At 38.0% G+C, this 25,604-nt stretch overlaps 2 protein-coding genes across 3 annotated transcripts; one reads left to right on the forward strand and one right to left on the reverse strand.

Annotated features, from left to right (window-relative positions):
• LOC127632584 (transcriptional regulator QRICH1-like) lies at positions 1–21,143 on the forward strand. 2 transcript variants are annotated; one of them, XM_052111246.1, is made up of 12 exons: positions 1–232; positions 1,739–2,015; positions 2,105–2,185; positions 5,025–5,162; positions 5,670–6,347; positions 12,395–12,548; positions 12,730–12,884; positions 13,106–13,220; positions 13,297–13,405; positions 13,487–13,638; positions 19,365–19,455; positions 19,726–21,143. In XM_052111246.1, the coding sequence occupies exons 2-12, from the start codon at positions 1,767–1,769 to the stop codon at positions 19,913–19,915; spliced, it is 2,112 nt and encodes a 703-aa protein (XP_051967206.1). In that variant the 5' UTR covers positions 1–232; positions 1,739–1,766; the 3' UTR covers positions 19,916–21,143. The 2 variants fall into 2 exon arrangements, with proteins under 2 accessions (XP_051967206.1, XP_051967207.1); XM_052111247.1 differs by lacking the exon at positions 2,105–2,185.
• LOC127632590 (pseudouridylate synthase RPUSD4, mitochondrial-like) lies at positions 20,500–24,278 on the reverse strand. The gene is made up of 7 exons (XM_052111265.1): positions 23,933–24,278; positions 23,667–23,832; positions 23,313–23,517; positions 22,946–23,039; positions 22,635–22,785; positions 22,295–22,392; positions 20,500–21,458 (listed from the first exon to the last, which is right to left on the reverse strand). Exons 1-7 carry the CDS (start codon positions 24,179–24,181, stop codon positions 21,261–21,263), a joined length of 1,161 nt encoding a protein of 386 aa, XP_051967225.1. The 5' UTR covers positions 24,182–24,278; the 3' UTR covers positions 20,500–21,260.
• Positions 24,279–25,604: the final 1,326 nt, after the last annotated feature.

Here is a 25,604-nt window from a genome sequence, read left to right on the forward strand (position 1 = left end):
ATGGCATTGTGAATGTGCTCACGGCATTAGTGAAGCCGGAAGGGGAGCTGCGATTCCGTCCCCGCCTTCACCCGACGCGGCGCTCACGCTACAGGACAGCCCGGGGTCTAGCGCTGTCACGGCAGGCCTAATTCCGTCAGCTTAATCGCAAACACAGTTGTAAATAATAATAATAATACATTTTTAGCCATCCGAGCCGTCCAAGCAGCGAGGTTGTGTATTTTTCAATACGGTAGGACATGTTTGCACACGATCTCATGATCTTGGCAGGGTTTTTTCGGTTTGTGTATGCACGAAATAAGCACACGTCACGACATAAACATAGCTCATAATGTGACAAATGATTTTGAAAACAAAAGTAGTGTTCAAACGCAAAGCGCATGTGATTTGCATGTGCACGGCGAGTATTAGCTAGGGGTTTGATTTTTGAACGGCGTGTTTTGGCGGAAATCGGTTTGGCTTTTATTTAAGGTAGCATGGGTAATGTTAGCAAGTAAGCTAGCTTTAGTTAGCCAGTTACATGCTCGGCGCCACATTTACTGCGGGAATAATGGCTAGTTACACACGGTTGCAAGACATTCATATATTTCTAATCACAATGCAAGCGTTTAGTGTGCATGATCTGCAAACGGCTTTGAAGTTTCGTTTGACAAATGTTAGCCAGCTAGCATGAATGCTAAACATTTTTTTTTCGAGACACAAGGGTTGAGCGCTCTAGTGGTCCGGTGTGTGATTAACTACATACAGAGCTGGTTACAATCAAATGCAGTTTTTATTGTTGCGTATGTATTTTTACTCCCTACAATTCTACTAGGAAACGAACGTTTAGTGTCAGGCTTTTTGTGGTAGTGTAAAGTGGAGATTCAGAGCACCATCGATACAAGTCATTTGCTTTGCTTGAGATGTTCTAAAGTCCAGCAATGTTGGAAGCTGTTTGTGTATAATTCATTTTTCCAATACACAGACCTCACTAAATCACACGAAAACCTCTTAAACCTCCGGTTTATATCATTCTATCAGTATTGCAGGAGTGCAGATTTCAAGCTGGTGCACAATTTGCTATAAAGTCAGTTATTCTGCACACAACAGAAGTTTATACAATTAACATACATTTAAGCTATGTCAGAATAAAAGTGGTTCTAAATGTCATTTGATTGATGCTTTTCAGGTTCACAATCATCCCAGTACAATACATTATCTTTAGGCTAATGACATTTCAAAAACCTATAATGTTGATGTGAATAGATAAATTGGAGGAACTGTATATATGCTGTCTGGACCAGTCAAAAGTTTAGACACACCTACTCCGTCTTTCTTATAACAATTTTCCACATTTTAGAATAATAGTAACTTAATCTACAAACACAAATCGAAGGATGGGAGTTCATATTAAGTTGTAACCATAAATGTTAAATCAAAACCATCTTATATTTTAGCTTCTTAAAAATAGCCACCCATTTCCTAGATTATTCTCTGGACATTCTCTCAACCAACTTCTTGAGGTGCCACCTGGATGCTTTTTAAAGAGCATTGCAGGAGTTACCGTATATGCTATGTACTTTGTTGGCTGCTTTTGTTTGCACTCTTTACATTTGTCTACAAAGCTAATTTTAAGCATTTAAGCTTGTGCCTTAGAAATTAAATTATAAGAAACAAAAATTCAATGTGTGTCCAAGCTTATGCCTAGTAATATATGTTATGAATAATTTATACTAAAGATCTGTTTCTTGTCTAATAGGCTCCAGTGCAGGGTATACTGACCTGTCATGAATGAGCCCATTGAAGGCAGTGCAATCTCGTTTGACGAGTACGTGCGTCAGAAGGCGCGCACTATACCTCAGCACCGCATGAAAGAGTTTCTGGAGTCGCTGGCCACCAAAGCCCCTGAGGTGCTGCAGGAGTTTAGTCAACAGAGCAGCGGCACCACCACGACTATGGTGTACCAGCAGGGTGCCAACTGCATCTATACAGACAGCACAGAGGTGGCGGGGTCATTGCTGGAGCTGGCATGTCCGGTAAGGAAGATAATTACTTTTAATTCTCCTTCTAGGTGTTATTTTGGAAGCAGAAAATAATGGTCACCTCTTTTTCCATCTTTGCCCAGGTGCAAGTGACATCTACTCAAATTTCTCCCCAGCTGGCAGCAGCTGTGCACCAAGCTTCTGAACAGCAGATTCAAGTACAGGTCTGGCCCTGTCTTTTCTCGGAACAATTATACAACATTGATAGTTACTTAAAAGAATAGTTAACCCAAAAATTAAAATTCTCTAAGAATTTAATTTACTCAACCTTATGGCATCCCAGATAATAATAATTCCTTACATTTTATATAGCGCTTTACATAATATAGGGGGAATCTCCTCAACCACCGCCACCAGTGTGCAGCATCCACCTGGATGATGCGATGGCAGCCACAGTGCACCAGAATGCCCACCACACACTAGCTATTTGTGGAGAGGAGAGTAGAGTGATGTAGCCAATTCAGGGATTGAGATTATTAGGAGGCCATGATAGATAAGGACAGAACACCGGAGTTATACGCCTACTCTTTACAAGAAGTGCCCTGGGATTTTTAATGACCACAGAGAGTCAGGACCTAGGTTTAACGTCTCATCCAAAGAAAAGGGGATAGTGTATGAATTACTTTCTTCTGCAGATCAAAGAAGAATATCACAGCTCTGTAGGTCCATACAATCAAATTAGACAGCATCAAAGTAATCTACAAGACTCAAGTGGTTTAACCCATGTCTCCTAAAGCGATCCAATTTATTTTGGATGAGAACAGACCAAAATATAACTAATTTATCACTATAAATCATGACGTCAACAGTCTCATTGACAATCATGACTTCATGCTTGATTACAAAATCTAGCACTCTGCGCATGCATCAAGCGGACTTACTGAGCTGAAATATTCTTCTAAAAATCTTCATTTGTGTGTGCAGAAGAAAAAAGTCATACACAGCTGGAATGGCATGAGGGTGAGTAAATGATGAGACAATTTTCATAGTGGCCGTGACACACTAAACCGATGTGAAAGAACTAGCGCTGACTAAAGCAGACTGTGAGGTCGGCTCACGTTGCCTTCGTCTTGTCTCTTAAACACACCGCAATGACGACACCCGACGGCCAACTAGCACGTCTGTTCTGGGCCTGCGTGAGATTAAATAATTTTCCGTACCAGCAAGTGGCAGTAGTGTTCCTTACTCAAAACAGAAAACCGGAAGAGCTAGTGACTGCTGAGATACAAAACATAAAAAAGCAGCACTTGCTTTCCTTTTTTACACAAATCTTGCTCCCCATATACAGGTTTGTGATATATCAGAAATGTCTTAAGTTGCAAATGGCACTGGCGTTGTCAGCCCTTGGTCTTTTGCTTGTGGAAGAAGAAAGGAAGAAGCGGGGATATACGTCTTTAGATATACGAGAGAACGATGAAGGAATGTGGCAGGGTGGAGGGCGGTGCCGGGTTGTGATTATACACACCTGGTCCCTTATCAGGCTAATTAAGCCTCCGAGAGGGATAAAGACCAATGGCAGACGGTGGTGCGACGAGAGAGAGATCGTTTACGGACATGTCAGTCATGTGTGTGTGTTTGTCTTTTGTTTCAGTTTTATATTAAACTATAATTTGTATTATCAAGCCGGTTCTTGCCGCCTCCTTTCCATCTAAATTACGTTACACGCACTAAATGGGTGAAATCGTGGATACTCAAGAGACAGGCTCAAGGGGCTTTCCCGAACCTGTGTCGAGAGCTGGAGTTAACTGAAACCGAAAACTGTTAACTGACAAATTTCGCTCGGCTTTTTCAGTTTCCACAAGCTGAACTAACTTATCAGTCCAATAATCCAGAGGGGTGAGGATTGTATCTCCGTAGGGGAATGTCTGATGATTACACTACATTTCTTGGCAACAGGTAGGCAAGCTAAAGGGTTTTCTTTGTTTAACATTACAACGCCTTTTCAGTTGTGTATATTGGGCTTTTTAAGCTTTGAAAAGAGTTTGAAGAAATTGCTTGAACTTGCTTGAAATTACAGTTATTTAGGATGGTAAGTCTACTTAAAAAAGAGACAACGTATAAAACATTCTTTTGGTTGTTTATAGTACAATAGCATTAATAATTATTAACAATAATTTAATGAAGTGCAATAATCAGTATTCTATGTGTATTGTGTGTATGTCGATGCCACAGTTGTAAGGTACTTGAAAATGCATAAATATTTTTATTTGACTCTTGAAAAGATTTAGGAAGTTTGGAACCCTGCAGTATGGATATTGGAGTTTTGTGCTTGTAATATTTACATTCCGTAATGTTGTACAGAGCTGGCCTCTCCTGAATCATGCTGATTAATTTGTCTTCACGTGCCTCGTTCCAGACAGCCATGTCGTTTGAAAATATTTGCATATTGGAATGAGAACTGTGAAGAAATGAGAAGAGCGTTCTGTGTGTTCCCTCTTGACTTCGTCATTTGCTTGCTTTATTACTTCCATTTTTCTTCTTGTGCACTGGTTCGTTAAACCGAACAGCCAATCAGAAGGATCTGTGTCACCTACGAGCTCCGCCGCCAAATCAACATGCTCAATCGGCCGGAAAAAAGCAGACGGGTACCAACTTCAGCCGGTGGTGTGGAACACACCCCAAAAACGTACCCGACAGACGCTCACCAACTGTCCGACATTGGTGTGTCAGGGCCTTTTGGGTGAACTATCCCTTTAACCATTCAATGGAGTGGTTTTTGAAAGACTCCCTACATGACCATCATCAGGGAAAGACAACTTTGCGAATTGTGCAGATTTCTGTGGTGGCACATTTTGTGTGGGCCTACTAATATAAAATGGTACTATTCGAATTTAGACGTCTCAAATTTAGTTTTAGCTTCGCCGATTTTCTCAGGGTGATGGTCTGACGTTCTCAGATGTCTGGCCTGTTATCTTTTCAGAAGGATAATTATTTGACTAGGAAAAAATTTGTTGATTTTAATGAATGAATTAATGAAATGTATCTCAATCTACCCATTGGCAGGTGCAGATCCAAGGAGATCAGGGTCAAACAGTTGGTCAGGTTATTCAAGTGGCATCTCCCACACAACAGCAGTTACATGGACTCACTACAACACAGCTGATACAGCAAGGAGAGCTTACAGAGGAACAACAACAGCAGGTAATGCACACATATAAATGCAACTCTAATCAGTTTCTACAATTAATTAATTATAGATGAAGAAATCCATTAAAAAGTTCCCACGTCAAGGAAAACATGGAAATATTAGGAATTTTTCAAATAGTAATTCCAAAGCCTGAAATGGCATGGAAATTAGTCAAATAATAGTAATGGATGTTTCTATAGTAAAAAAAAATATTTTCTAATTTTGCTCTGCAAAATGTGTGATTGGCCAGGTATTGCTCTTTGTGAGTTTTTGTGTAAAGCCAGTGTGAGAAAGTCAGTCTATCCATTGAGGGTCTTATTGGAGATATTTTACACTATGAAAGAAAATTGTCTGAATCTAGAGAATGATACCTGGCATATAATTGGATATCTGCCCCACCAATCTTTACAAAATTATTTTCAAAATCCTTATACATTAATCACAAAAATGATTAAAACGTTCATGTAAATCATGGTCAAATGGTGTCAAAATCCTACATCCTACACTTGGGTTCCTCTTAGATCCAGGCCCAGCTGGTGGCAGCAGTTGCCGGAGGTCAGCAGATTCAGATCCAGACTGTGGAGGCTCTGTCTCCTCAGCAGCAGGGCTCCCCGAGAGAGGTAGAGAGAAGAGCTGGAACCTCTCCAGCTGTCCTCCAGCCTGCAAAGAAACGCAAGATGGACGTCCCTACTGTTGTCTCCTACTCGCTGCCTCAAGGGCAGCAATTGGCTACCGTACTGGCCATCCCACAGGGCCAGCAGCAAGGCTACCTGTCACTTCGACCAGACTTGCTAACCGTTGATAGCACCCACCTGTACAGTGCCACCGGTACCATCACAGGCCCAGCAGGTGAGACCTGGACCATACCCGTGTACTCAGCCCCTCAGCAGCAAGGAGTGGCCCATATTGCGATCCCTCAGGAGGCCTATAGCACCATGCAGGTACAGGCCTCGCCTACCACTCAAGATAAAGACAAGATGATAGTATCTCAGGCCTCGGGAACAGGAGTGACAATGCAAGAGGAAGTCGTACATTCACTGTTCCCAGCGCAGTTTATGAATGGGAACATTCATATCCCTGTAGCAGTGCAGACAGTAGGGGGCACCTACTCCGGGACTACGCAAGCCCTGCACATATGGGATCCGCAGCAGCAGCACATACAAGATGGAGAGGGTCAGGAACAACAGCTCCACTTGCAGGTCAGCCAGAACACACAATAGCAAGAAATTTACGTGCCCAAATGAGTAGTTCACTGAAAAAATTCCCATCATTATTTACTCACCCCCATTTCATTCCAAACCTGTGAGATGTTTAAGGGATAGTTCACCCAAAAATGAAAATTCTCTTATCATTTATTCACCCTCATGCCATCCCAGATGCATAACACAAATGAAGATTTGAGAACTTCTTGGCTCTGTAGGTCCATTCAATGCAAGTGAATGGTGACCAGAACAAAAATTGCATAAAGGGGGCATAAAAGTAATCCACGTGATTCCAGTGGTTAAAGGGTAACTAAACCCCTGCTCAGAGTCTGACTCCACCCACTAGCAATATTTGAAAAATGCTGGAAAAGTGGGCAGACCCCAGCGGGTATAGAGGGGACGAACCAAGGGCGGGGCTGAGCGGGGGGGCGTGCACCTGAGACCCGTAGTGACGGATTAATTGACAGCTGCTGTCAGACTCTAAAATGGAGAGTGACTGGAGTGACGCAAGTAGCTTTGCCACGGAGCGGTCTTTTGAAGTTGAGGACTTTTCTCCCCCACCTTCACCTGAAGTGGAGGAGGGTGAATTGTCTGTGGACACAGGGCCGGAGCCATATCAATTCGAGCCGCTGGCTCAAACTGCGGTTGTAACTCCCGCATAGCGATCGGCATCCGATGCTAGCGAAGCAGCCGCGCAAGGGAGAATGGGGCCAGTGTCTAGCTCGTACCAAGGGCGTGGTGAGCTGGAACCTGCTTACGTCAGCTCTCACCGCTTATGTCACGAACTACCGCAAACAGCCAATAGGAAAATTCAACTGCAGTAGCCACCGTTCAACCTGAAGAGGGCAGCACTCAGACGTTTTTACACCATATATTGTAGAATTAAAACACTTTATACACAAATGTCAAAAAAATTACTTGAATCAATGACCAGTACTAATAAAGCCCCATTCTTACAGATCATTAACTAAAAAAAAGTTGGTTTAGGGTTTAGTTACCCTTTAAATCCATGTCTTCTGAAGCAATCTCATAGGTGTGGGTGAGAAACAGATCGATATTCAAGTCCTTTTTTACTATCAATCTCCACCTTTGACCAGACCAGATGGTGGCTGAATGTAAAAGTCACTGTCATACCAGCATGTGAAAGTTTTTAGATTTAAAAAAAAACTTAAATATTGCCCCGTTTCTCATCCACACTGGTCATATCTTTTCAGAAGATATGGATTTAACCACTGGGGTCTTATGGATTACTTTTATACTGCCTTTTGGGCCTTCAAAGTTCTGGTCACCATTCAGTTGTATTGTATGTACCTTACAGAGCTGAAATATGTCTCCTACGTCTACAAGAGGGTGCAACATATCAACATAAACCAGTCATCACTGTGTTATAGAGTTTTATTTATCGCAAAGAACATCTGGACGTTAACAAATGTGTGTAAAAAGATACATTCAAAAGATTTAACTAGTCTGTATTCTCATATATTAAGTAAAAAATGTCAAATGAAAAAAGAAACCTTCCAATAGATGGTTCTGTGTTGACTTAGTGTTGCACAGTACCCTGTAACAGTGCTATAGTACTACCACAGACTCAAGCTACATAATAGAACCACTAGGTTTTTATATTATTAAATACAGTTGTATGTACGAACTTTATGCCTTTTACTCATCAGCATCTTGTTGCAAAAGCATTGTCAAAGTACAACCACCAAGGGGCTGTTCACTCTATAAGCATCTGTCTTTTTCTGTTTAAGCGTTTGCTACTAGGGAGCCAATTATTAAAATTTTTAGGTGATGCATTTTTTCGAAAGAGCCATACCACAAATAAATAATTTACTATTTAAAAAAAAATTTTTTCAATAAAATAAAATGTTTATATTGCCCATAGACTACTCAAAAACAAACAAATATGCAAAAATTAATGTTGCAATATGGAATGTTTTCTGCGTGTTTGTGCGGGTCTCCATAAAATTAGTTACTTCCCTTTTGAGCTGTTCGATATGTAAAAAATATTTTAATGATAATCTAATTAAAAATATCGCGATATCTGATTATATTGTCAACCCCAAGGTCGGTTAATATTTTTTTTTTATTTGAGTTTGCTGTAAAAATTACATTAATTTTTGAAAAACGTAAACAAAAGATATTTATATATTCAAATTGCACTTTGAAATTAAAAAAGAAATTAAAATAACAAAGTGATTAATAAATGGTAAATGGTCTGCACTTATATAGCGCTTTTTTAACCTTAGAGGTTACCAAAGCGCTTTACACTGTATCCCAATCACCCATCCACACTCACACACCAATAGCGGCAGAGCTGCCATGCAAGGCGCTAGCCTGCCATTGGGAGCAATATGGGGTTCAGTGTCTTGCCCAAGGACACTTCGGCACGTGGAGTCGAGTGGGCTGGGAATCAAACATCAACCCTGCGATTGGAAGCCGACCTGCTCTACCACCTGAGCCACAGGTGGTAGAGCGACTCTACAATTGAATATTTACTAGTGAAAATTCCAATACAGAGCTCTGCAATTGAATTGTTACTACCGGTAGTCATATGTCTCCATTGACATATTCTTTCGGTTTCTAGAAATAATTGACCATAATTCTTCTGTGTCTTGAAAAATATCAGACTCCTAAACCATAAAGCCCATTCTTTGGAAGACCACATGTAATAAAATCACCATACAAGTTTTTCAATAAAAGTGCAAAGGGAATCATGAAGGTGAATTTAATTATATCGTGCATTTATAGTGATTAAACATACCAAATACTTCAATACCAAAGAATATCAGAGTTTTCTTCTTCTGTTTTGCATCTAATGAATATGAGTTTTTACTGGTAAGAATATAATTATAGAGCTCTGTAATTTGAATTCTTACTAGTAGCAGTTAAATTAGAGAGCTCTCTAATTCAATTGTTGCTAGAAAATTGCAATTGCAGTGCTCTACAATTAAATTTGTTACTAGTAACAATTGAATTAGAGAACTCTCTAATTCAATTGTAGAGCTCAATTGAGCTCTCTAATTGTACTTCTTACTAGTAAGAATTCAATTGTAGAGCCCTCTAATTTATTTCATACTAGTAAAATTGCAATTACGACGAGTAACTCTGGGTGTATTAAAAGATAATTGCACTTGCCATACTCTGACATTTTCTTTGCTGTGTGTGTGTGGTGCAAGTTGACGAGTCTGACAGACAGTCGAGGAGGAAAGGAGATATGCACGCATAGGGCTGGTTATCGAGTTCGATACATTTAGGCACCGACCGAATTGCCTCTAAACAATCGAGTATCGAAAATGTATTTTATTTCAGTACCAAATTTTGATACCTAAAGGGTTAATCTTGTCAGTGATGGTAATGATTCTGAATGTGTCGGAAAAAACAGCAAGAGTCTGTCTGAATATTTTGTTAATTTTATAGAGAGAAATGCACATTCGGGTTGAGCAAACAGACGATGATCTCTGGGATCGACGATGGTCAGAGTCGCAATAGCTGATGCCTTTGACCATGTCATGACGATATTTGGATTGTTTTCCCATTATTCTATTAAATTATTATTATTATCAAATTAATATAAAAAATAATTTGCCCGTAGACAGAGAGACACGCGTTTGAAGAAACACTCTTTATTATATTAAGTACAGATGACAGAAAATCCGTATATGGGCATATATGATGCGCTGATACAGAGGCGTGCAGTCTCGTGGAACACTTTGTTTCTGCCTTCCGATTAAATTTTTTTATGAGTTCCGCAAATGACCTCAGACTTCTCCATTCAGGAGATGCTTTGAGTTCAGTTCAATTTATTTCCACAGAGCAGTTTGTTGTGAACGCAACTCTGCAGCCTGTAAAATAATACAAACTATATAAAAAATACAAAATGTATCAAATACAAAAAACACGTTCACCTCGAAACATGATTTATATTCCAATGATTATTATCATCATTGTAATTATTATTTTTACATTTATAATTGTTTTTAATGTCTTCATTTGGGTAAGAAATTTTCCGCCTGCATGTTTAGACGGATACTTGTCTGATAATATATATATATATATATACACACACGTAACTATATATACATTACAATTTGAATTTAGAAAAGTTTTTTGTTTTTTTTAAATAAAGAATTTAATTTTTAATGTAAAATCAATAAAGCAAGAATATTCACTAATCCCTCAGCCCCGAGGTTTCCTATGTAATTGGATATATATATATATATATATCATGAAGGAGGGAACTAAAATGTATTCACACACATGATATATTTTCTTGGATAACGAAATACCCGACGGGTAGAGAATGCACGGATGAAGCTTCATTGCCAGAGAGATGTTGATAACTGTTGTAAAGCCATCTTTCAAAAAGCTGAACAACACATTTTAAATGCGCTAATTTTTTTTCCAGTTTCATTTGAACTTTTAGTTAAAATAAATGAAAAATGTAGTTCAAAGTTTTAAACCAAAGTGTCTTGCTTTATTGAATAAGCTTAACCTTAACCATGTTTTCAGAAAATTATCCCATAGCTTCCAACCAGCGGTAATACCAGGGTTTGTCATTTTCCTGCAGAGTTTTTTTCTTCTTTTTTTTCTACCAAAGTATCGGAAAATGTATCGTTTAGGGACCGGCATCGAAGGCAAGGTATCTGTATCGATATCGAACATTTTTGAAAGATACCCAGCCCTACGCACGCGCAGGTGAGATTCTCCATCCGGTGGCATTTTTTACAGTACATGGTACGATAACCGTCAATTTTCATACCGTGGTATATCGTGAAACCGGTATACCGCAACCCTACTGCGCAGATATAATATCACCAGGATTGGGGTGTACGACAAATTAGGAAGGAAATCAAAACCATGTCATTCACCCACACTTTCTGTTGGAAAATGATCTCTAGAAAGTTTTAAACGATCATGTGTTGGTGAATGGTGAGACACCCCGCAAGCCACTTGATTTTTAACAAAGAGCCACTTGTGGCTCGCAAGCCATAGGTTCCTGACCCCTGTGCTAGATGAACATCTTTGACCGTTGTGCCATGTGCCGCTGTTTTTTCAGTGTCTTGTGCAGTAATTATACATTTGTTTAGACTCTGTGTCATTATAAACGCCTTTAAAACATGTCGAGACACCCGTGCTTGTTTTGTTAGTTGCACTACGTCTGTCTTGGCAAAAGAATAGAAGTCATCATCAGTATTTTGCACACATCCTAAATTTGATTGCTCATTTTAGCTTTTATTATATTTAGTTATATTTAGTTTATTTTAAATTTGATGAATATTTGAATTTCATATCTGAATTTGACAGTCTTAAACACCATTAAAGCACCTTAAAAGTGACCCATATATGACTCTTGCATAATGTTCCAAGTCTTCTGAAGGCATACAATAGTTTTCGATACTGTATGGATAAGAGCTGCTTGAAGATGCTTCAAAATTCTCCTTTTGTGTACCACAGTGTGTAAATTATGAAAATTGTCATTTTTGGGGGGGTGAACACGCAGGCCTCTTAAAGTCAGTTTAGTTAATTCTTTAGTGAAATAGTTCACCAAAATGGATAATTCTGTCATTATTTACTCACCGTCTTGTCATTCCAAACCCATATGACTGTGGATAACAAGGGTAGATTTTAAAGGATGTTGAGATTGCCGATATCTAAATAATAGCAGTTGATTGTGACTCACTATTATGCTTAAAGCACCCAATAGTGTCAAAATTAGTACATGCAACTCATTCGCCATATTCCACGTTTTTTGAAGGCATATGATCAACAGACCAAAATGTAAGTCATTATTCACAGTCAAATCTACACTGGGCCTAAATAAAATATGGCTACACATCAGTAACATTGAATCCTCATTTTATCTTGCACGTCTTGTGACCAAACGTCATGACACAAGATCAGTGAGGTTTGATGTTGAGTTTTTGGTGACCTATTCCTTTTAACAAGTGACAAACAGGCATTTGTCTGTAGTGCAAAAATGCACATCACTTCTTTTGACGAAGTAACGTTGCAATGATTTTCTTCTGTGTTTTCGGGCGCAGACAGAGGCAGAGCCACAGGTAGAACCTCCACCTGAGATGGTTCTCCCCAACACACTGAATCCTGAGGAGGGGCTGGAGGTATGGAGGCTCTGGGTTCAGCGCAAAAATGCTGAGCTGGACAAGAATGAACAAAATAAACTGGCACCTATTGGACGTACGTTTCTATTTTTCGAAAGTCAACTTCTCTATATCTCTCTATACCAGCGATCAATTATTCTAAAAAAATGTTTTAACATTAACAGACATGTTTTAACTGGCAATCTTTAAACCTAAAAATCTTTTTCTAGTGGTGTTTAATTGCAGCAAAATTAACTGTATATTGTAAATCTATTTAGGTCGCCAGCCACTGCGTTTCCAGGACGATCTGGTGTCAAGTTCAGTGGGCGAGCTGAACTTGGCTCTGTCCCTTATGACCCAGGAGGCTCGAGGGATGGAGGTGGAGCCATTTGAACCTGACTCACTCTACTATGTATTTTTATGTATACAGAAAGTATGTCCCTTGTCGTCTTATGTTTGCTAAAAATGTACCATATTCTAGTCTTCATTATGGACCTTCTACTCCTAGTTAATAGATGTTAAATTATTTGGTCCAGGATTATAAATTTAGGATGATTATATGATAACAATAATCATTTCTGTCTTGAACAGGATGCTGTGCTTGTCATCCTAAAGATAAAAAAATAAGACTTTTTGTTTTTCTTTTTGATGTAGTACATGTTTGAGAACGGCAGGGTAGACGACATCTTTTCGGATCAGTACTACAGTCGGTTCTGTCAGTGTTTACACAAAATTCTGGAGGAGTGGAGGCCAAGTGTTCACCCTCATGGTAAGTGTGTGTGTGTGTGTATTTTGAATGATCTGAGTCTTTGGAAGTATGCTATAATGTCTTTTTCCTTTGGTAGGCTACATTATCCCAAGTCATGTGGCAGAGGAGATGCTCTGGGAATGTAAGCAGTTGGGAGCTCATTCTCCAGCTACTCTACTTACTACACTCATGTACTTCAACACCAAGTGAGTCTCTTGCTCTCTTACTTACACCCCCCCAAATAAATGTTCAAATACCTGGTGGTTAAAATGTTATCGTCTCTGTAGGTATTTCCACTTGACCACAGTAGAGCAGCATATGAAAGTGGCCTTCTCCAAAGTGCTGAGACACACCAAGAAGAACCCATCCAACCCTAAAGACAAGAGCACCAGCATCCGCTACCTAAAAGGACTCGGGCCCCACCATGTTGGACAGAAAGGTTAGATGGCTGCCACATTGTATGGCTGGATGATAAAAACTTGGGCAGTTGATTTAATTCAGTGCGATTTAGTTTTATAAAAGATAAAGCATTAGAAAATTAATGCAATTGTTTGAGAACAATTACATAATAAGGAAGATGTCCTTAGAAATTCAAGCTTGAAGTACCACCTGTTTTCTCCAGGGGACAGTAAGCAAAACTTCAACTGTATAGGCAACACGCATTTCATACAGAGGTCAAAAACAACCAGCTTGATGTAGCACAAATCCAAACTAAGGGATATCAGTATTAAACTACGTTTAACTTGCGTAACTTTACGTTTAACTGGCTCTAACAAAGACAAAGATATGTAGAAGGCCAGATATATGAATAAACAAGAGGATAAGTACATCAGAGTCTCTAGTTTGAGATATAAATGTCTCACATGTCCTCAGCTGACAGCTTCATTGAATTCTACCTGCTCAACACCAGTTTCATGTACAACAGTAAAGAGAAGACTCAGGGGTGCAGACCTTATGGGAAGAATTGCAAAAAAAAAAGCACATTTTGAAACACAAAAAGAAAAGGTTAGAGTGGCAAAGAAACAAAACATTGGACAACAAATAATTGGAAAAGAGTGTTATGGATCTTAACCCCATTGAGCTTTTGTGGGATCAGCTAGACTGTAAGGTGCGTGAGAAGTGCCCGACAAGACTGCCACATCTATGGCAAGTGCTACAGGAATCGTGGGGTGAAATGTCACCTGAGTATATGGACAAACTGACAGCTAGAATGCCAAGGATCTGCAAAGCTGTCATTGGATGATTTTTTTTGATGAGAACTCTTTGAAGTAGTTTAATTTTTCACATAATTAATGTCCTGACTATACATTGTGATCAGTTAAATGCCACTTTCGTGAATAAAAGTACCAAGTTCTTTCCATAAGTGCAAAATCTGTACATTAGTGTGTGTGTGTGTGTGTGTGTGTGTGTGTGTGTGTGTGTGTGTGTGTGTGTGTGTGTACATGCAGCTCTGGAAAAAAAATTAAGAGATCAAATTATCAGTTTCTCTGGATTTACCATTTATAGGTATTAGTGTTGTCAAAAGTACTGGTACTTCGGTACCAAGTCGATACTAAAATAAAAAACATGTAACGGAACCAGTGTTTTTGCAGTACCGGTAGCACTGAATCTATCTGGTACCAGCACACAGTATGACTGAAACATGACATCTTTAAAATGCTCACAGGCTTATTTTGAATGCGTGCTCTGTTTCTTCTAGTACACTGAAACGGACAATTAATAAAATTAAAATCTTGGTATGCTCTAGAATGATTTATTAAACTGATAAATGCTGCAATCTTACTGTGGAAGAGATGTGTACATTAAATAAATCCAAACTCTCATCTACTAGAAACTCCACAAAAATTGAGAATCATTCACGTTGTATGAGAAGACAAAGCAGAGTACTTATCCATTGTGAATCATGTAAAATATATATTTATATAATAAAAAGCACGTCGTCATAAAAGCACGATTCAAAATAAAATCTAGATGCCTGAAATTGAATAAAAATACATTACAACTCTGTAGTAAAATTGTATATTCTATATAATAATAATAATAATAATTAAAGTATCACAAGCAAGACATCTGTGGAATAAAAGTTTGGCAAAAAAAAAAAAAGCAATGACATGTTAAGTTTTATGTTCACTTGTTAAAAGTTTTAAGAATTTAATGATTAGACACCATTTTGATGGTGAAATTAAATTAAACTTTTAAAAGATTTTCTGGAAAGTTCTGGAAAATAATAATAATAATTTTTAAACTATAATTATTAAAATAATTAAAAATAACTAAACTGGTTTGTTCAATAGCACATTATCATATTAGCATATTTTTATTGTGGTATCGAGAACTGTGAAATTTAACTGGTATCGGTACCGACTACTGACAACACTAATAGGTATGTGTTTGAGTAAAATGGACATTTGTATTTTATTCTATGACGTACTGATAACATTTCTCCCAAATTCCAAATATAAATATTGTCATTTAGAGCATTTATTTGCAGAAAATGACAACTGGTCAAAATAAAAGTTATGCAGTGTTTTCAGATCATCACCAATCCTTCACCAAATTTCACAGGCTCAAAGGCCTCTTCAGGTCTCCATCTAACCATTAGACGAGCAGGTGGAGAATCGTTGATGATCTGCGGTTGCTTCAGCAAGGCTGGAATCAGGCAGATTAATCTTTGTGAAGGATGCATGAATTAAGCCACGTACAAGGTTATCCTGGAAGAAAACTTGCTTCCCTCTGCTCTGACAGTGTTCCCTGACTGATGAGGATTAGTTTTTCCAGCAGGAAAATGCTCCATGCCACACAACCAAGTCAATCAAGGTGTGGATGTAGGACCACTGGATCAAGACCCTGTCAAGGCCAGCCCAAACTGAACACATACCTATAAATAGTAAATCCAGAGAAACTGATCGTTTTGCAGTGGTCTTAAGTTTTTCCAGAGCTGTGTGTGTCTGTATGAACATATGCATAATATACAGTCCGGTCCATAAATCGACACAATTCTAATCTTTTTGGCTCTATAAACCACCACAATGGATTTGAAATGAAACGAACAAGATGTGCTTTAACTGCAGACTTTCAGCTTTAATTTGGCTGAATATGAGCAGATAATATTGCCAGAAACACTTCAGAATTCATCCTGCTGCTTTTGTCAGCAGTCACATCATCAATAAATACAAGAGAACCAGTTCCATTGGCAGCCATACATGCCCACGCCATGACACTACCACCACCATGCTTCACTGTTGAGGTGGTATGCTTTGGATCATGAGCATTTCCTTTCCTTCTCCATACTCTTCTCTTCCCATCACTCTGGTACAGGTTGATCTTTGTCTCATCTGTCCATAGGATGTTGTTCCAGAACTGTGAAGGCTTTTTTAGATGTGGTTTGGCAAACTCTAATCTGGCCTTCCTGTTTTTGAGGCTCACCAATGGTTTACATCTTGTGGTGAACCCTCTGTGTTCACTCTGGTGAAGTCTTCTCTTGATTGTTGACTTTGACACACATACACCTACCTCCTGGAGAGTGTTCTTGATCTGGCCAACTGTTGTGAAGGGTGTTTTCTTCACCAGGGAAAGAATTCTTCGGTCATCCACCGCAGTTGTTTTCAGTGGTCTTCTGGGTCTTTTGGTGTTGCTGAGCTCACCAGTGCGTTCTTTCTTTTTAAGAATGTTCCAAACAGTTGATTTGGCCACACCTAATGTTTTTGCTATCTCTCTGATGGGTTTGTTTTGATTTTTCAGCCTAATGATGGCTTAAATTAAAGCTGAAAGTCTGCAGATAAAGCACATCTTTCAAATCCATTGTGGTGGTGTGTAGAGCCAAAAAGATTAGAATTGTGTCGCTGTCCTAATATTTATGGACCTGACTGTGTGTGTGTGTGTGTGTGTGTGTGTGTGTGTGTATATATATATATATATATGTTAATTAAGGGGCTTTTTTGAGGGAATTGTTATTTTATGCGGTTATTTGTGATGAATTAATCCGGACACCATATAATTAATTTTGATTAAAAAAAAATGTGCGATTGACAGCCCTAATAAAAACATACCTTTACCCCTTAAGTTTACTAAACATCTCCATAGTCAGTTTTTTCTAGTGATCAACCAAAATCAGTGACCATGTCACCATGCACTTAAAAGAATTTTCTGGGTTTAATACAAGTTAAGATCAATCGATAGCATTTGCGGCATAATATTGATGACAACAAAACTAATATTGACTTGCCCCTCCTTTTATTTAAAAAAAAAAAAAGCAATAATCGGGGTAACAGTGTGGCACTTACAATAGAATTGAATGGGGACAATTTCAAAAGTATAGCCACAAGACATAAACAATATGTGTGTTAACATGCATTTAGTGTGATAACATCAGTTATAGCCAATTGCAACAATTACAACTTTGTTGCCATGACGCTGTCAACAATCCGAAAACCCTAAAATTACTGTAAAAATTATTATTTAAACAACTTAACAGCTCAAGTAATACATGGGTTTTAACAAGAATTAATATATGCTTTTATATAATTATAAGCTTCACATTTCTGCCTTTTAGAAACTCTCCAAAAATTTGGCCATATTAACTTCCATTGTAAATGCCTTACTGTAACATCGATTAGTTTTTTGGTTTTTAAAGAAAAGGAGAGATGAGTCAAAATCAGTTTTTGTGGTAATCGATATTATGCCACAAATGCTATTGATTAAGCTAAACTTTTTTGAATCCGGAATATTCCTTTTAAGAAAATAGTTTATTATCATGTAAAAGAGAACTCCAATTTCCTTACGCCATTTAAGGGAATAAAAGAAAGCAGTTTAACACACACAGGTTTCTTAAAAGAAAAAAAAAAAAAAAGTTAAAAGTTACAGGGAACTGCTGAGGAGAGGCTATTAGAATACATGATTTAGAGGCAAATAAATGAGTGTTCCACAGGATGCTGGATTTGCTCAGGTTTTGTGAGGTTTGTTTATTACATCTGTTTAAATGAGATATGCTCATATTTGCAGATGGTATAATATAATTTATTTTATTTTTTTTATGTTTGCCTTTTTATCATTAGTCAAGACAGTTAAAAGTTACAGGGAACTGTTGAGGAGAGAGGCTGTTGAGTGAAACAGGTGAGAACTTTAACATGAAGAGCTCAAACGTGTCTGCCGTGTTTCTGATATGTGGATCGTTTGTTGTAACACGATGGTACGTAACAACAAAACGAACCGTGACTGGTCGTTTACATGTCTCAGTCGCTTCACATGCAAGCAGGCTACTTTTGATGCCTTGTAGAAACAATTTGGCCAAACAGGAAACTTTATCATCCGATGTGAAAATTAAAGTCCGAATATCATCCGATTTATCGGCCTCTGCGATATAGGTATAGGTCGACCACTACTACACAGCAGAAATAATTTAACAATTGTGGGAAAATCACACCCACTATAAACTATACACACACCAATGTAAAATATCGACTGTCCCTCAAGTTTCTATATGCGCTTGTACATTTGGGGAACCCTGAGTTTTATGTAAGGGGAAACCTCACTTGCAGTGCAATTCCCATTCAAGTCACGATAGAAATTTATCTGGAAATGAAGCGAAGCAACGGAGAATAAAATAGTGAAGTCTTCCTTGGATGCCATGATTGTTATTTACACAAGCATCACAGGGAAATTACATTGCTGTCGAGAGAGCTGCTTACTGACTTAGCCGCATGTATAAAGGAGTAATCGGCCCCTAACACAGCTCATGTAAATGCATACACAGATTTCAAGCCTTAAACAGCTTTCGCAACAACGTTGTGTTGTCCATGTTAACGTGATCACTGGGTTTCAATTGGGTTTTTCAGCAAGTGATGCAATTGCCATTTCTAGAGAGGAGAGTGAACGATGACTTATTATAATACCAATACTTTGTTTTAATAAGATTAAATGACAAATTCGCAGCAAAGAACACTTATTTTACTCCAAATTTGCCAAATATATTTGAAAACTGAAAAATATGCATTGTCCTTTGACATCTCTGTTGGTAGAATTTGGAACTGACAAAGGGGGTGCAAACACTTGTCAAGCAGGCACTTGTCATTGGCTGATGCAGATCCTAAAAAAATGGCCAAATAATGGCCAGGCACTGTGTGCTAACGAAGTTATTCTACAAGATTATATATTTTTTTGTTATAGTGACTGATGACATGTACGCAGAGCAATCTGAAGACCCAGAGAACCCCCTTCGTTGCCCCATCAAGCTCTATGACTTTTACCTCTTCAAATGGTGAGACACTGCCTATATCACATGCTACTGTTGTGCAATGGCTAGCATACATTTTTCACAGTACACATTGGTTTAAATAATATAGACGGTCCTTAATGCTGTAGTTAGTTATAGATTTAGTATAATTAATAACAAGATCAACAGTGGAGCTGCCCCATATGCATATTCTCTGTTGATACTTTTGGTTCGGATTAAGAAATATTATTTTTTTTTTAAACATATATTTTTTTCTACTTGTTCTGCCTTCCTCTTATGTGTTGTTTTCTTTAGTCCTCAGACTGCCAAGGGTCGCAATGACACATATTATCTGACACCAGAGCCTGTTGTGGCACCTAACAGCCCTATTTGGTACTCCACTCAGCCGATCACAAGCGAGCAACTGGAGCACATGCTCACACGCATCATGATGGTGCGGGAAATTCAGGAGATTATCTCCATTGCCCAGGCCCATGTACACTGAGAGAAGATGAGGAAAAAACGAGAGCAAGATGGAAAGCGAGCACCTTTCTCCTTCAATGTTTCATCTTGCCATTCATTCCTTTCTCAAAGAGACTAAACCAAGTTGCTTCTGCGGTGTCTCCTTATTTTCACACCCATATGATTTAAAGGAGGGCACAGTAGAGGTTTTCAATGAACAGGACATAAATAAAAGCCTTTTTTGTTTTTTTTAGATACAGAAATTTATTTTTTATGTTTGTTCACCTAATGATCATCAAAACGTATTTGCCAAGATTTCTCATTGTGTGTATTTTCTCTTTCTGCCATGTATGTTATGCTCTTTCCCTTTACCTCCCCCTTTTTCACTTTTTTTTTTAAAGTGCTGAACTGTGAAGATCAGATGGTTTTATGATCGCAGTTAAGCTTAGTTATTATCAGCATTGGGCTAGAAAACCATGTGATGGTTGTGTGTATACACTTCCAGTCATGGCTTCTTCCACCTGTAACCTCTACAAACACCGAACACAACCCCTCACTCCCAGGAGCTTGCAATAGCAGAGTCTGCATACCTGAGGAGTGTATTGTACATGAAGACGTTTTGGTTCCATTTTTATATATATATATATATATATATATATGCATCTGTGGTAACCTGATACTTATTGATATTATAGTGGTGCTGGACAATTGAAGCCTGTGTTTTCAAACATGCCTTTTTGTACAGCGAATTCCTCGTAGTGGTGTTTTTTCTGACTCCAGATGTTTCTGTGGATGAAGATCTTGATTTCATCTGATATCCATTACACAAATCCAGAATGTCAGAACACACTTTACAGAAAACACTACAATAAGATTGTATTTATTAACATGAGTTAACTACATTAGTTAGCATGAACTAACAATGAATAATACTTTACAGAACTTATTAATCTTGGATAATTAATTTCTTCATATACTAATACATGTAAGTAAAAGTTCTTTACATTAATGAATTTTCAGCTAATAATGAACAACTGTATTTCTATACTATATATTAACATTAACTGCTGTAAAATATTGATCGTTGTTAGATCGTGATACCTAATGAATTTGTGTTAACAAATAGAATCATAGTGTAAAGTCTTACTAAGGCTTTCGGGCTGGCAAAAGACATTTTCCCCCACAAAAAAAATTCAGTGGTCTTTTATTATTTATTTTTTTGATCAGATACATTTAGAATACGGTACCCAATGCTTTTTTTTTTTTTTTTATCTGCACAAGAACATCACAAAACATTTTCATGACCTGCAAAGTCCTATCAAGTCCTCTTAATCTCACAACGACTGAACTGTAACACATTGAAGTATGATGCATGTGTGATCCATCTATCATTCCTTTCCTGGTAGTGGGATCTGTAGTCTATTCAAAGCGATGGTGAAGTATTTAGGAAGGGGACAGGACATTGTAATGTTGCTGTGACCTTTGACCCCGGGCAGGGTGATCTTTCGGGAGTGTAGGTGAAGAGGGAGGTATCGGGTTTTACTCTGCACCAGACCCAGCCGCCGCAGCGTACCCTCCGGCAGCATCTATATCCCGAAATGTGAGAGACACATGAGCTCAGTCTTCAAATGTGATGAGTCACGTCTCATGAAAACACTATACCACATCTTGATTATTCATTGTTAACACATTACTTGCTATATCCACACACTAAACAAATGCTCTTATTTTTAAAAACGGACATTGATTTTATTGACAGATTAAAAAAAAAAAGAAGAAATATAATTTACTCACCCTTATGCTATCTCAGATGTGCATGACTTTCTTTTGCAGAACACAAAGATTTTTCAATAAATATCTCAGCTCTGTAGGTCCTTACAATGCAAGTGAATGGTGATCAAAACTGTAAAGCTCCAAAAAGGACATGAAGGCAGTATACTAATCCATGTCATCAGATGTGCAATTAAAAGGGGTGGTGAGAACCAGATCAACATTGAAGACCTTTTTTACTAACAATTCTCCTCCCTGCCCAGTAGGTGGCGATATGCAAGAAGACTGAATCGTTAAAAACAAAATAAGAATGTGAAAGTGCAAGTGAAGATTTATTGTAAAAAAAGGACTTAAATATTGATCTGTTTCTCACCCAGACCTATCATATCGCTTGTGAAATAATGGATTTAACCACTGGATTATTTTATGCTACCTTTGTATGTTTTTGGAGCTTCAAAATTCTGGTCACCATTTGCATGCATTGAATGGACCTGCAAAGCAGAGATATTCTTCTAAAAAATGTTGTATGTGTTCAGCAGTAGAGAGTCATACACATCTGGGATGTCATGAGGGTGAGTAAATGATGAGACAAATTTTATTTTTGGGTGAACTATCCCTTTTATTTGAACTCCATGTGTTAAATTTAGCATACCTGGGGTGCCAGTTTGTTCCAGTGAGAATATTTATGGTCTCCTAGAATTGGGCAAGCCAAAGCAAGAGCCATGTGCACTCGAAGTTGGTTTTTCACTCCTAAAACATATTACAAAAAAGCTAAATGTTTGCTTAAATTGACTTTTTTAATAAAGACATTTATTATGACTAAAACTCTGAACTGTAAAATGTTCACAACAAATATGATGTCCCATTACCTGTATGTAAAACTAATTTTAAAATAATTAGAAAGAATTACAAATTAAAAAATAAATAAATTAGGAATAACACGTTATTTTTTAGTTCATGTATGGTTTTCACATGCCACGATTAGCCAATACCTGTAACAGGCTGCAGTTCCACCAAGCTGCAGCCACCGGTGCTGTCCAGAACTCGATACTGCGTGACTGCACTTTGGGCCTGCCTGTGAGATCTCACCCTTGTGACTCCATCTCCTTCCTCACTCACTCTGAACAATGGGCTCAGACCCATCTGAATACAATACCCATTAAAGTTCACTTTAATTCTAGTCATGTAAGAAAACTGGAATGAATACTACACTTAAAAACAGGTAGATTATACAGACATTAAACAAACATTTATTGACAGTGAGGCTGGTGGCCCTGATCACGCTGAATAGAACGTTGATAACCTTAAAATGTGGCTGAGGTCCCGTAACCTCCCTCTCTATAATGGGAATGTCAATCACTCCTTCAGACGGAACAGGCACGCCCACAGTGACAGCCCTGAGTGAGACAGAGGGGAACATGCTGTGTAGGTTGTGGTGGAACACGATTATCGGTTCACAATAAATGATGTAGGACACAAAACAAAAAGAAAAAAGATTGCAATAGAAGGAAAAATACAAGTTTACGGGATGTCAAAAGGGCCTACTATCAAGTTACCCTCCAAAACCATACAGAATTGCCCTGAAATACTGTATATAAATTCTTACACATCTACATCCAATTAAAGACATAAACCTAATACAGTCATTAAAGCCCATGGGTTCAACTTACAAATATTTACTTTCCACTTGGTGTGATCTGATGAGTGTCTGTACATGTTCAGCTGCTTGCTCTGTTTTAGCCAGGATCAAAACTCCAGTAGTTTCTTTTTCCAGACGGTGGCAGAGATGCAACTGTGATCCTGTCTGCATGCCATCAACTATCTTAGCCAGCAAAGGCAGACACTCTGCAATGCTGTTTCTGACGCCATCTACAGCTAAGAGAATGAATTGCAGGGGAAACACGTACAGCTTGTTTTATATGTGGCATTGCTTGTTCATTGCAGTTTAATAATATTGAAATGACCAGACATCTTTCTCCAAATGGATTCAATAGAGTGCATGCGGCAAGATGTAAAGCACCTACTGTGAATAGGCACGCCGTATGGTTTATTTATAGCAATTAGGTTTGAGTCTTGATAAAGGATGCTTCTGTGAAGTGCCTTTGTAAGCACACTAGGGTGCACAGTCTGTAGTTGCTGGGTGAGCTGTTTGAGTTCAGTCACTCTCTTTTGTAAAGGGGACACCGGAACCTTTGGACATAAAACCAGAAAAGACGGAAGACTAAATATGGTGCACATAAAGTCACTTTAGTTGCAAAGAAGCACACATGCAAAAAGCAATTTAGCCAACCTCATTTTCGAAATCTGTCCGTCTCTCTTTTTCACTCCGAAGTCTTTTCGCGATATCGGCTGCTTTCAATACGACCTTTCGGTCAGCAGCGGGTGTCTCAGTCTTTGAAGATGTGGCATAAGCTCTCCCCAGCGTCACAACTGAACAAACGTCACATGGGTGTCGCATTTTGGCAGACAGACTGTTCAAAAGCCATTCCCTTTCCAAAGACCTGCGCCCCAACCCATGCAGAGACCTAACATTATTCATTGGCACATGTACGATTAAATGACGCTAAAAGAAATGCCAGCTAAAGCTGATCAACCAAGATCACACTGAGCACGTTTTAGTATGAAGGAAGCGCAAGAAGCATAATACGCGACGACACTTCAAAATAAAAGTTGTTAAACCAGGGGTTTTAAATCTTTTCGATGCCAAAGACCCCCAAATATGATTATATTCTTGTGAGGGACCCTACTTCCAAAAATATTAAGTTAAAAACCCACCTTTATTGTGTGAGATAAAAACATAGTATGATTTTATAAAGATAACATGCTAGTGAATATATATATATATATATATATATATATATATATATATATATATATATATATAATTGGCTTTATTAGGTCATTGTGCTAAAGCACACAAAAATAAATTATTAAAAGAGTCTGCCTATCTGTAAAATATTTTCTCATAAAATATTTATTTTGTATTTACATTTTAGTTCTTACTGTTAAAAAATATTGCTGTCAATAGCATAAAATAATAGTGATTTCCAACCAGTCTTCAAAGCAGACTGAAACACTAATAATGTCAAAAAAAAAAATTCCCACTTCATTTTTCCACTTTTATTTTCTTAATATTTTCTGCAGACCCCCTAGCAACCGCTTGTGGCCTCCGGACCCCAATTTGAAAACGCCTGCCACAATAAATGCAATAAACTTGGGTATAATAGCTCAGATAGCTCACAGACATTTCCGAGATGTCTGACTCAACTGAAGCGTTTGACTCAGAAACACTGAATTCAGCATATTTCAGATATTTAGAACTCCACAGTGGGATATGCGTTCCTGTAATAGACTATTCTCTTTAGAGGTCAACAGATGAGGGATTTCTGGTGGCCTAAAACATTACAGTGAATCTATTAATAAAAATAAAAGAATTTGTGTTTTTTAATGACAAAACAGGAAATAATAAATTAGGCATATATGCTGTGTTTTAGAAATTGCTATAAATTATCTTAACATGAATATACCTTAATAGTAATAATGAGATTCCTTGTTATTTATCAGATGTATGCAGATAATGATATTATCTACGTATGGACAAGCAACATGCTGAGCAGGAATTTAAATCTGCAATGGTTCATGTTTCACAATGGTGGCTGAATCTTGTTTACATCTTAATGTAACAAAAACTGTCTGTGTGTTCTTTACAAAAAAGTGCAGATTGTGACACTGTACCAGTAGTATGAGTCCTTGGACAGAAGCTTAATGTAGTACAGGAATTAAAATATTTGGGAATCATAACTGACTTTCAACTTTCTTTTAAATTACATGAAGTTGTAGAAACAGTCCAATTTAATTTAGCAAATGTTAGATTAGAAATAATCTGATCACAGAGGCAGAAGTTTTATTTATGAATGTGTTGATTTCTCCTCATATTACATACTGCATGACTTCCTGGACAC

Source organism: Xyrauchen texanus, chromosome 39, assembly GCF_025860055.1.
Source record: "Xyrauchen texanus isolate HMW12.3.18 chromosome 39, RBS_HiC_50CHRs, whole genome shotgun sequence".
Classification (NCBI taxonomy): Eukaryota; Metazoa; Chordata; class Actinopteri; order Cypriniformes; family Catostomidae; genus Xyrauchen; species Xyrauchen texanus.

Coding starts and splice junctions, on each gene's coding strand:
- LOC127632584 (XM_052111246.1), top strand. CDS start 1,767: ATGAATGAGCCCATTGAAGGCAGTGCAATCTCGTTTGACGAGTACGTG. Junction 5,163..5,669: donor CAGAGGAACAACAACAGCAG/GTAATGCACACA, acceptor GGTTCCTCTTAG/ATCCAGGCCCAGCTGGTGGC. Junction 13,639..19,364: donor CCACCATGTTGGACAGAAAG/GTTAGATGGCTG, acceptor TTTTTGTTATAG/TGACTGATGACATGTACGCA.
- LOC127632590 (XM_052111265.1), bottom strand. CDS start 24,181: ATGAATAATGTTAGGTCTCTGCATGGGTTGGGGCGCAGGTCTTTGGAA. Junction 23,518..23,666: donor ATACGGCGTGCCTATTCACA/GTAGGTGCTTTA, acceptor TCATTCTCTTAG/CTGTAGATGGCGTCAGAAAC. Junction 22,786..22,945: donor GACCTCAGCCACATTTTAAG/GTTATCAACGTT, acceptor TATTGTATTCAG/ATGGGTCTGAGCCCATTGTT.